Source organism: Peromyscus leucopus, chromosome 6 (assembly GCF_004664715.2).
Source record: "Peromyscus leucopus breed LL Stock chromosome 6, UCI_PerLeu_2.1, whole genome shotgun sequence".
Classification (NCBI taxonomy): domain Eukaryota; kingdom Metazoa; phylum Chordata; class Mammalia; order Rodentia; family Cricetidae; genus Peromyscus; species Peromyscus leucopus.
In genome coordinates, this window is record NC_051068.1 from 90699261 (window position 1) to 90712221 (window position 12961).

General features: G+C 42.1%; 1 protein-coding gene across 1 annotated transcript in view; it reads right to left on the minus strand.

Annotated features, from left to right (window-relative positions):
• Palmd (palmdelphin) overlaps positions 1 to 12961 on the minus strand; it is a 48896-nt gene that overhangs the window by 24806 nt on the left and 11129 nt on the right. The window contains 2 exon segments of the mRNA XM_028890154.2: positions 4489 to 4613; positions 9007 to 9087. Coding sequence (XP_028745987.1) covers positions 4489 to 4613; positions 9007 to 9087 — 206 coding nt within the window.

Consider the following 12961-nt stretch of genomic DNA (forward strand, 5'->3'; position numbering starts at 1 on the left):
TCTGCTCAGGGAAGGAGGCACAGCTTTGCTTCGTTTCACTGTATCAGTTGGCTACGGAGAACTAGCAGGAGCTTACTGATTTCATTGGTAATAAAAGATTCTTAAGCGTTGTGGTAATTATTTAGGCAGGAGATCGAATTGAGAAACATGCACCTGATTATTTAGCAGCTTTAGAAATATCTAAGAAAAAACCCCTGTCCAGCGGCTAGGTTAAGCTGCTTGGCAATGTGATTTAACAGTGCAGAGCACTTGCTGGGCTGCTGAAATACAGACAAGGCACACATATTATTCACATTCATGTTTTGTTTCAGAACATTCTGTTCTTGCACATATTAAAAAAAAAAAAAACCAAGATAAACACGCCTCTAAAAGATGTAGATTCTTTACGAACTTCTTGCAAATACATCTTTTTAGGATAGTTCCTTGAAAAGAGCTGTTTGTTGATTATTCAAGATACTTGCCCACATCAACTGTATCATTGCTTCCAAAACATTTCTACTTAAAGTTTTCTTTTCCTGTTCTAGCTGCAGAATTCTGACTTTAGAGCTTGGCCTGCTTTCTGTGGCCCCCGTGGCTGGGCACAAAGTCCCATACCTTCTTTGAGCCCATTTCCTCATCTATGGCATGGAGTTATTAGTGTTTTCTTTTTAGGATTACTGTGACTGTTAAAAGAGTTCATGTTTGGGCAAATACTTCATAAGTATTTTTTTTTTTTTTTTTTTTTTTTGTTTTTCAAGACAGGTTTACTCTGTGTAGCTTTGCACTTTTCCTGGATCTCACTCTATAGACCAGGCTGGCTTCAAACTCACAGAGATCCACCTGCCTCTGCCCAAGTGCTGGGATTAAAGGCGTGTGCCACCACCGCCCTGCTAGGATGCTCCTTTCAAAGAACTATTATTAATATTATTTCTATCAGTGTACTAAATTCATCTGGTGCTCAATAAGGAGCCGTGATGGCTTAACAGCATCCTGAAAGGCCAAAATTAAGTTACAGCGAGATGCTGGAAACAGGGCATGAGTGGCAATTTGATAAAGAGAATAGACGGAGGTGGGTGGGGGTTTTCTGGTAAGAACAAAGGGACAAATACTGCTAAAGTCTTCCTGTGAGAGAAAAAATACCTTTCTGTGAGAGACCTTTTGAGTCCCTAGAGGTTGTTGTGTGACATTTTGTAGTCACTGAGAGAGTTGGATGAGGGAATACCTGTCTGTCTGCTTTTTCTCAGATCTCTCTGCAAAAGGTGATGGATGTCTTTCTCTAAAGGTTATTAATACCGAATGGGGACAGCACATCCTCTATACCTCATTAAACATCTCCTCCCTCTTTAAAATTCTTGCTGAGAGAGGAGCTCTGTCTAGACAGCCACTATCAGTATGGCTAGAAGCTATGTGCTTCTTGGAGCATTCAGGCAAGGCTGAAAGGCAATCAGAGAATCCTAGTAAATACTCTAGGATTACAAAGAATTGCTACGTAGACCTGCCCCTGAACCCTGATTGTACATAGCCACTTCAATTATCATCAGGTGCAGGGAGAATTGTAGGTGTTCAATATGTGGAAAGACTGGAAAAGGAGGTTCTGAGGTGGTGTCAGCATGGCGGGGAGGTTTATGGGGATTAGCCTGGGAGTCATTAGAGATAAGAAGTCTGTGTTGGGGAATGGAGAAAGACATCACCAGCTTAAGCTGGATGGACTCTGGGTATGAAGCTTGAGCTAAAGGGAGGCTTCCAAGGGAAGGAGTGGTCAGCTGTAGAGGCAGTTGGTTCTTGCTGTTTCTTGGTTTTTAAGACAATGTTTATTATCTATTGTTTGGAAACATACGGAGCAAAGAACTAGTGTTAGGGGGTAATAGAATTAAAAAAATCTCAATTACATTACTGTTTAAGAGTTGTTCATTTAAAGACACCTAAGCAAGGCAGCGCAGCCAAAAGTCTAATCTACTAAACATAAAATGCATGTAAGTGATCAAGTGCAGTGGAAGTCATCAGAAAAAAATGGCTTTTCTCCTGAATTGTTCATTTTAGGACTAATGAGGTCTGTTTGTCTTCTCTGGTGAGCATGGAGAGAATGTGGTCACAGCAGGTCTGCTGAAGACTCTCACACCACACCTCCTGCTCAGCCCTTCCCCACTCTTCTTATTTTAGTGAGGTCCTGGGAGTTCCTTATATTTCAAAGAGCAGTAGACTTCAAATTATCGTCATAATTAAACCACAAGACATTCCATCTTTGGGGGTTGGGGAGAGGGCTTAGTGGATAAAGTGCTTGCTGCACAAGCATGAGGACCTGAGTTCAAGTCCCCCCAGCATCTATTTAAAAGCAGGGCATGATGGTACACACTTGTCATCCCAGCAGCTTAGTGCTCAGTAGCCTAGCTGATGCTGCGAGACATCCTGACTTACAAGTTCTGTGAAACATCCTGTCTCAAAAAATAAGGATGGACCAATGACCTTCTGATTGGATTTAAGACCTGTTCTACAGGGGGAAATTCATGCTTGGTACTGTAAATGTGGCCAAGAATCCATGGTTGGGGAGCTCACAGATCCCAGGGTTGAACTAATTACTATATTCTGTTAAAGTTGACAGTATCAAATTGTCTTCAAAATATGTGTCTCTCTACCCATAGATGAGGGCAGATCTCAGACTATGTCAGAGAAATTTCTTTGGGCAGCACATAGTGGTTAATGAGGACACTTAGAACTGGTCATAGTGCAGAGAATAAAGTGTCTATGGAGTGCTAAGCCACAAATAGCACATCTATACTACATCCTCTTCCCAAGGCTCAGGGGCCATGAAGGAAGAAAGTGTGCTGAATAGGCTTATGTCAACTTGACACAAGCTAAAATCATCTGAGAGAAGGGAACCACAATTAAGAAAATGCTTCCATAAGATTAGGCTGTCGGTAAACCTGTGCAACATTTTCTTAATTAGTGATTGATGCGGAAGGGCTCAGCCCCTGTGGGTGGTGCCATCCCTGGACTAGTGGTTCTAGGTTCTGTAAGAAAGCAGACTGAGCAAGCCATGGGGCAAGTCTGTAAGCAGCGCCCATCCATGGTCTCTGCATCAGCTCCTGCCTCTAAGATCCTGCCGTGTTTGAGTTCTTATCCTGACTTCCTTTGATAATGAATAATGTTGTGGAAGTGTAAGTCAATTAAACCCTTTCCTCTCCAGGTTGTTTTGGTCATGATGTTTTATCACAGCAATAGAAACACTGACCAAGAAGGAGGAGTTGGAAAGATTGCAAGAGCCAGATGTTGGGGAGGGTTGGAGTTAAACAGCATCTCTGGACATGACAGGATCATGTGTTCATGAGCACATGACAGCCTTTGGGGAGCTGAGGAAGCCCAGACTAAATATGTAAAGAGCAGATGAACGACACATCCTTGTCAAGGACCAATGCCTCAGACCCATGGAAAATTGGTAAAGCCTTGTCCATACAGGTCAGGCTTAGAATGGCAAAGCTTTCCTGTGGCACAAGCTGGAGTGTTTGCAAATGATAGACCAGTGTGTTCAAAAACTAGCAACTGTAGCTTCCTGCTGCTGGATGTGTACAGCCAGAGACTGCTCACCTCCAGACACCTCCAATCAAGACCTGCTAACTGCTCCCTCTGTGCAGCACATTATAGACATGCTGAGGTTCCAGGCTATTCTGGCAGTTGATGCAGCTCCTTCAGAACACACACAACCCTCCTGATCCCAGTCTTTCTGCATGTGTGTCGGTTCTTTCTTCATTTCCACACTGTCCCCAGTCAGGTTCCAAGGACCAAGACACGTTGAACACAGCAGTTGAGGCACAAGACTACACAAGGTCAAGCTGGCCAACATTCTAGCATGGAATGGGAAAGCATCTTTAAGCCCACAGCCCTAAGTGAGGAGCTGCGGGCCATTTGTGGTTTTTGTGAGGAGGTTCAGTTTTCCGTAAAGGTGTAGCTTCTGGCCATCTGACTACATTTTAGTGGAGGTCCCCACACCCAGGTTAGCACATGTTGGAGCCCCTGGCTTATTTAAAACAACAACAACAACAACAACAACAACAACAACAACAACAACAAAGAGGACATGAAGTCCTGGGGGTAGGGAGGAAGGGATTTATCTGGGAGGACTTGGGGGTGAGTATGATCAAAATACATTACATAAAACTCTCAAAAATTAATAAAATATTTAAAAATAATGGAAGAAGCAACAGAGAAAGGCATGCCAACATCAACCTTTGGCTTCTGTCACACATAGGATAGCTATGTGTGAGCATACCTGTGCACACACATATATACATGCACACACACACACACACACACATAAAAGGAAAACTTGCCATCTATCTTCTGTGTATAGGTTAGAAAATAACTTCTTCCATCCCCTGCATCTTTCTCCCATGATATCCGCATTTGTGGAATCACTAATAATCTCATCTAATACTTAAACTTTCCAGTTTTCTTCATGACTGCCAGCTCTCTTTTAGGGAGGGAGATTGGAGAAGTACCCGAGAGAGGGCATACCTGAGGATGCTTTGCTCTAGAACCTGGGTCTGGCGCTGGTCTTGCTGATTTTGTTTCTTCATCTCTTCCTGTTCTTTTCCACTGCTGATTCCATCCAGGAGCCATTTCTCCCTCAAGGCTTTTTTCTGATGTCAGGAAATATAAACGTATGTTCTTATATTTGCCAACAATTCCCCAAATCTCTTATTGCCTGCGAGTCTTATGAATGGCAACAGTGGACATATTAAAGAGGGATTATTTTTTTCCCACTGACTTAGCTCAATAAATCTGGCATCTTTCCATATTTGTAAACTCCTTGGCCCCTGTCTTCTTTAAAAAGAAACCAAATCAATATTACAATAACTACAGATAACCAGTATGATCACGTAAAAACCCGTTAGAGTAAGGAGGTCTGAAGACAGATGCCGCAGAACCTGGGTTACAGACCACTAGATGAAATAAGAGCCCTACATCATCACATGTTGTTGACTCTTTCAGAATTTGCAGTCATTTCATCAGGCTAACACACACCACAAGAGCAGTTTGTGTTACTGTTCTGGGGCCAGAGGGTCTCCCCAGTGAATCAAAATCTTCATAATCATAGCTGATTAGTTGTTTACAAAACTGGTCCCTCTCCAGACCCAGTGATCAATAATAATATAGGCCCATGTTTGAGACCTGGGGGTTAAGACACCAAGAAAACTGATCAGCATTGTAAGAATTTACCTGGATTTTAATTAATTTTTTTTAATTGATAGAATTTGAGGATAGTTAATGTGTAGTAAAGAAGACATTTATTTCCTTATATATGTCAACAGTTTCAAAATCTCTTGTTGCCTTCAAATGTCATGAATTGTAATAGTGGGCATGGGAAAGAGCACTCATTTTCTCCCGTTATCCTGCCTCCATGAATTTGGTGTTTTCCTTCTGTGAAACCCGTAGGCTCTTTTCTGAAGCTAGTTTTTAGACATTTAAATCTTGTGTGTGTGTGTGTGTGTGTGTGTGTGTGTGTGTGTGTGTGTGTGGTCTATGAGTGTATACAAGCTTGTGTGTGTATATACTTGTGCATGTGACTATACATGTGCACATTTGTTGGTACATGTGGAGGTCAGCGGTCACTGCTGGTGTCTTCCTCTCTCACTCTCCAACTTGGTATTTTTCAAATTGCATTTTACTTATTTTGTGTACACAGCTGGTGCCCATGCCTTGTGTGCTGATGCCCATGGAGGTTAGGGGACAACCGGCAGGAGCTGGTTTTCTCCTCCAACTATATGGGTCCCAGGATTGAATGTAGGTCACCAGCCTTGGCAGTAAGCAGCTTTCCTCAGTAAGTCATCTTGCTGGCTCTCTACCTTGGTTTTGAGGCAGGATTTGGCTCACTGATCTGACCAGACTGGTTGACAGCAAGCCCCTGCCTCCACCTCCTCAGAGCTAGGGTTAGACGTGTGCACTGGCGTGCTTGGATTCACATGTGTGTGCTGGGGATCCCAAGTTAGGTCTCTGTGCTTCTCTGGCAAGCACTCAACCGAGGGAGTCATCTTCTTTGCCCTTTAAATCTTATTTACTTGCAAATCCATGCTTACACATCAGCGAGTTCTAGTCTTGATGAATCACGCCTAAGGACAGTGCCATTTGCTTGCCTGTTGATCTAAGAAACACTCAGCTGGCGCAGTCCGGTGATGCTAAGCTAGATGAGCCAGGCAGTAATCTGTGATACCACCAGGTTAACCAGTTCATGACAATGAAGTTCAGAATCAAGAGCAGTATGGGCTGCTGATGTTGCTCACTGAAGACTGCTTGCCTAGTGTACACTAGGCCCTGGGTTTAATCACCATCACCACAAAGGCAGATAATAGAACCAAAGGCTCAAGTAACTAAATGAAAATAAAGTAATATAGTGACATACGAGTCTTATTTGTCCGTTTTTATAAAAAGGTCTCCTGAAGTGTTACTACATTATACTCAGCAATTATAGCAGACTTGGAATAATTTTTTTTAAACTGTGAGTTGAATGGACTTATAGAAAAGAAAAAAATCTATATCGACTGTAATTTGTTTTTCCTGATGAATGCTATTACAGGCAAAGAGGTCTGCAGTATACACATTTCAGAATCATTTGATTGTAATATAATGAATGCCCACGGAAATTTGCATGCATATTGTGGGTCCAAGCATCAGAAGATAATGATCACAGTGAGTATTCCAACCATTCTGGTGTGTGTGTGTGTGTGTGTGTGTGTGTGTGTGTGTGTGTGTGTGTGTTACAGGAGGAGAAGATTGCAAATGTCTCCGTGTACCATTGTGGTGTAATAAACTAGCTAGCAATTAGGGAAGCAGCGAAGGGTCATGGGAGCCTGGACAGCTGGATGGAAAAGAAAATAGGTAATAGAACTTTCAAGACTAGGCGAAATAGCATGGAATCGATTTTAAAAATACTTTTACACATTTTTGAGGCTGGTTTTGGAATTGGGCCTGGTTTCTGTTGGAATAGCCAGTAATTTCTGCAAACTTGGAAGAATGTTGAAATATCCACTCTTTGCCCTGTATTTCCTGTGCAGTCATTGCTTCCAGTATAGCGTTCATCACAGGACAAATGCCACTAGGAGTGGCATTTATCTTAAAAGGCACAGGGCAAGCGTTGTTATATTTTTAGGGTCTTGTATAGCACCTCAAAAGCAATAGGTGCTATGTTCACTGAAAGGCCCTATGTGTACCTCGGTAAATTCTACTTACCATCTAAGGCTTTCTACTTTAAACCCACATCTTTATAAAAATTTTCTTTGACCTCCTCATATTGCGCAGTTAATGTCTATTGTCTAAATAGGAACACCACCATTTAACATGTCTTCTTAAATTTAATCTTTAATTTCTCAAATTAGGACATGTTATTTCCCCCTCCCCCTCATCTCCTCCCTTTTGGGTCCTTGAAGGAGAGCAGAGAACATCTTGGAACAGAAAAAAGATGAAAATCTCTTGCTTCAGGTAGAGGCAGGCCCTGGGTAGAGGGCACAGCTGGCAAGGGGGCATGGGTGGGTCTTCAACGGCTCATTTGCAGGGTGCACTACACAATTTGCACAACGCTGGGCAGCCATCAAAGCTGGCACACACATTGACTGGGTTAGAAGATGCTCCTTGGTTTCAGAAAACATATGAATAGGAGAGGTTATGTATTCTTGTGGGACTGTTTTTGACACAGACTGCCACCAAGGCCACCTCAGAAATGAATCGTTGAGGGAGTCAGCCTTTTCCTGTGTGGAACTTCCTCAAAAGAGCTGAGGGAATGGTCAAACCCCTTTGGCTATTGTGAACTCGGCAGTTACATGACCTTCCATACTGCCCAAGTAGCAGTCCCCGAAAGCCAGAGATGTATTGTTTTCCTCTGGAGTAGCAAACTCTTCATAGCAGGACTCAAATTCGGCATGTGTGTCTGAGAGGGAAGGGGAGGGGAGCCAATAATTCTGAATCTATCTGGAACAGTTGAGAACTGACTGACTTCATTTGAATTGCTAAGCTTTGTTTTAAATCTCACCGATTTTTCTGGGCATACACGTTGTATCTCTTGAGGGTGTTTACTATTCAACGTGATATTTTGTAAGAATAGCAGGTTAACTATGACTTTCAGTCATCCTTCCAACAGAGGAAATACCACCTTCGATAGGAACACAGTAGTCAACAGAATCTTGAGGACAGAGGCTAACCAGAGTCCTGAATGATGCGCCTTTTCAGAGTTCAATAGTTTTTTCCATTAGAGAAGTGGATGTAGCTGAATCTGGCAAGTTTAAGTTGGGAGAGTTTTGACTGCGTGGCATTGTTCATTGAGAGAATTCATTCGATCTATTGATAGCAGCCCTGCCAGATAAGAACAGTTTCCTGCTTGGGTCTATTCACAAGGAGCTCCTGTTTGTCCTTTACTGGGATCCCCTGACCAAACTACGTAATACAATGTTGAAATCCTATGTGCTTTAATTACAGAATGACCACACCCTGTGGAAGATGTAAAGTCTGAGTTTTCAAATGGAGACTTATTTATAGTTATGATCTCATGTTTTGTCAAAACAAAATAAAATAGAAACCCAACCATATGCAAACAACATTGGACTCATTGCAGGGAGCTTTGGAACACAGGCATCCTTGACCAGGCGAGACAGTGTCTGCTCTGTAGCCCCTGGGGAAGGGCTGGCCTTTCATTGATTTTCAAAAGGCACTTCCTAGCTGGATCCACTCCCCAGGGATGTTAAGCAAGGCTGTACCAGGGCCAAATTCTCAAGGCTGACTTCTCAAGGTTGCTGAGGAAGATTTGGAAACTCTGCACCCCATCATAGACGCAATAAAACTGTGTTCCCAACTTTCCTGTGGTTTGCCAAAAGGTATTAATCTCAGATGCAATTATCGGTAGCTTACTGGCCTCTTCTCGGGTGATTGGAATGGTGATTGAGCTAACCTGGGAAGCCTTTCTCTCCTAAAGCATCTTTATGGTGGTGGGCTTGTCAGGCTGTTTGAACGCAAGACCGTCGAAAGGAGACGGAAGTCAGATGTTACCTTTAGATGTTGGTGTTTCGATTTTTCCTCCTCTATTTTCAGACGCTTCTGTGAGATTTCTTCCTGGATTTTTCTTTTATCCTGAAATTAAAGAAAAGTTCAAGCAGAGTTAATTTTAAAAGCTTACACAGGGGTGAGATCTGGAGGCTGTCATTGTCTGAAGGGATAGGCAGCGATACACTGTTGGCCGTGGGAAGAGGCCACCCTGGAAACTTGTGTGTTTCTCTCACCACCGAGAGAAAAGTCGGTGGTGTGTGTGTTAGGGGGAGGGGCAGTGACAAAAAATGTGTTTTAGTGGAGAGGAAAAGTTTCACTATCTTCTTTCTTTTCGCCCTGTTTCTCCCTTCACCATCAGGCTGGTGATATAGACTTAGGAGTCAAGTATGGAAAAAAGGTGAGTTTTAAGGAGGGAGTTTTGAGACAGGCGGGAGGAGACTGCTCCTGGCACAGGCTGAAGACCCTGCTGGGTGAAAGGCCCACACGTGTGGAAAACAGGAAAGATAGCCAGGGGCCGGATCCGCAGAGAGGGAGGAAGCTGGAAAGTGGGGCAGCTTCCTCCTGGTGTCACCCGCAAGACAAAGAAGAAAGGGAGCTTAGATGTTACTCTGTCACTCTCCGTCAGCTGAGGTGAACAAGAATAATGCGCGGCAAGATGTATTTTCCACCAAATTTGAACCCAGTACCTCAGTGAATGAGTCAATGAACCAAGCGATCAAACAACCTTACAATCGATCCCAGAACAGAAGAGCAGCGTCGTTACTGCTGATAGGTTCTGTTTTCTAGCGAACAGTAAACATGCTCAACAGGCAGCCTGGGTTTGGCTTCTGACTCTTCCATTTCTCTGCTCCATGTCATTAGAAAAAATTCATGGCACCTCAATGACCTAAACTGTGAAATGGGGAAACTGAAAGTCCCTACCTTGTAAGACGTGGACACAAGATAAACTAGTACCCGTGAAAGTTCTTAGGGCTCTAGAGGTGTCTGTTCAGTAAAATTCAATAAATAACTACGTAACATTAGTATTCATATAGAAAGCAACTGGCTCATGCTGACAGTGTTTCTATTTATTCAAAATGCCCTAGAGATACACTGGCTGGGATCGACATTTTGGCTATCCAAGTTAAAAGAAAAAAAAAGTCTTATTTTCTCATTAAAAACCAAAAAAAAAAAAAACCCAAAAAACAAAAAAACCAAACAAAAAACCACAAAAGCAGAAAACAAACACAACCAACCAACCAACCAACAACCAAACAAAATCCGAGGTGATATTATTCTCCATCTTATTCATGAGTTTGTCTTAAATCCACTTTCAAAACTGAAAATTCTCAGTGCATAAAATTTTGTTGCCAACAAAGGCACCTGGAAGAATCCGAGGCCAAGCCAGGAGCTGATGCAGAAGGGAGATTATGAAAGTATTTGGCCGCGCTATTGGAAGTACACAGCTTCCTGAGGTGATCCCTTTGAAGATTAAAAGTCTTCTTTTTTGATGTGTGAGTTCAGGTACATTGGTTGAAGAAAAACACGTTGTCCCAGCTGCTGTGCTGGGCTTTCCCTTTGTGCGTAGGAAGAACACATGACTTCACCAGCATTGCTATTGTAATTTTTATAAATAGTTCTTTTGGGAAAAAACAACCAGGCACCAAACAAGCTTGGGTCTTTAGAATCACTTTTTAAAATTTTAGGTTCTTTTTTTTTTTTTTTTTTTTTTTTTGCGGGAGTGTGTGTGTGTGTGTGTGTGTGTGTGTGTGTGTGTGTGTGTGTGTGATGCAATCTAGACATTGGTCACAAAATTCTGTAAACCTCTGTGAGCCAATTCTCTATTGCTTGTGCAAGTATTTTGTTCAGTGCCTCAGAGACACTATTTCACTTAATAAGATGCAATAACAAAGAACGTCTAGGGAGATGAACTATTCAAATTCTCCTAACTACTAAGTGATAGACAGGGCCAAGATTTGAACCCAGACAACTTGAGATTGACTTCTGCACTCTTAACCAAATCACTGTAGCCTCTTCTTAAGTAGGAAATTCCTTAAGCAAGCTTTGTTCTCTGCATTCTGAAGCCCTGAGGTTTGGAGGCAGCCTCAGGACAGCCAGCCAGAAGTGAGACCCATCATTAGTGTAGTTCCCCCAAGGGGTGATGCTCCCTACCCTTCTTCAGGAGTAGCTCACAGAGAGGTGCACAGGATGTGTGACTCAGTGTCGACCAAACCCAGCAATACCTCCCAGTTTGTGTTGATTTTCCCTTGGGGTTAGTAATCAAACAGTGGAAGCTATGGGTTGAGGCTGGACTTCTAAAGTGTGTTGACAACACAGGGATTATGCAAGTGTTGCCTAGGAATACCAGTGTTTTGTCACTTGGAGGCAATGTGATGCCTCGCTCCCATCAGTCAAGGCAGGTGGGAAGGCAATTTTATAATGTTATAGGCATGATCCTATTTTAAGATAGGAGTGGCTTTTTTTTCTTATAAGGCATCAATCAGCATTAGATTGTTATTCCTTTACTAATTTGATAGTAATATATAAGCATTACTGAAAAATACTCTGGGAATAATTTAATTTCCACATTGCCAAGCTTAAGTTTTACAGAGCTCTACGCTACTGTTCCAGAGGCTACCAGCCAGCTACCCTCTGCAACCTCGTGTGAAACAAACGGATGGGAAATGTTACCTGCTTCCCCCAGTTTCCCAAGCAGGAGACGTGGCACTCAGAGCATTTGTTATTGTGACTATTCTGAGTGATTTTTATTGCTGATGACTTCATCAATGTACAATTAGACTTCTTGATCTATTAGACTTTTGCTCAGTGATCAACTGCCTGGGTTTTTGACTGCTTTACTGAGCTTATTTCACCCGGTGAAAGCCACAAATTTCAACTCTATAAAAGACTACCTTTTATTTTGAAAATTAATCTGTTCACTTTGTGCAATTGAAAGTCATGATGACCATGTAGTATACAATGATATTGCCCCATCTCATACTTCACAAAAGTAAGCACTATACTTAAGAGTGTATTGTGGAGATGTTGATTAATTATTGATCAGCAATATTTATATATGATTGATTCTTCCAAGCAGGATTTATATTAAGTTATTTATTATTAATTTATCCAGTACTTAGATACTTAGGTACAAATGTGATATTCACATCAATAGTAGTTTTACAGTGTTTCAAAAATACTGAGGTTCTGGCAAGATGTTTCAGTGGATGAAAGTGTTTGGTGTATAACCTGATGACCTGAGTTTGATCTCCAGAACTCACATTTAAAAGAAACCTAGGCAGGATGCATGACTTTAATACCAGCACTCAGGATGCAGAGGCAGGCAGATCTCTGTGAGGCCAGCCTGTTCTACATAGTGAGTTCCAGGACAGCCAGGGCTACATAGAGAAACCATGTCTAAAAAAAAAAAAAGAAAGAAAAAGAAAAACAAAACAAAACAACAAACAAAAAACCTACAAAACCCCCCCTACCAGGCCAGATATAATGGCACATGTCATTAATCCTCATATTTGGGAGGCAGAGGCAGGCAGATCTCTGTGAGTTTAAGCACAGCTTGGTCAGCACAGGGCATTACTTGGTAGCCAGGGCTATAGAGTGAGACTCTGTCTTAAAAAATCAAAGCAAAACAAACCAAACAAACAAACAAAAAGCAAAAACAAAAAAGCAGGTGTGGTTGCACTCATTTGTAATTCCACCACTCCTCTGGTGAGATGGGGGACAGAGACAGGCAGAGACAGGGGAGACCCTCACCTTAACAAACTGGAAGGAGATAACTGACTTCTGAAAATAGTCCTCTGACCTCCACAAGTGCACGGTGGCACACATATTCACACATACACATCACACCCATATTATAATAAATAAATATATACTTCTGAAGTAGATACTATTTCTAAGATGCTTACATTCTCATGAAGAAGAAAAATAATTTCTTCGAGAAAGGACAGTCTGGGAAACA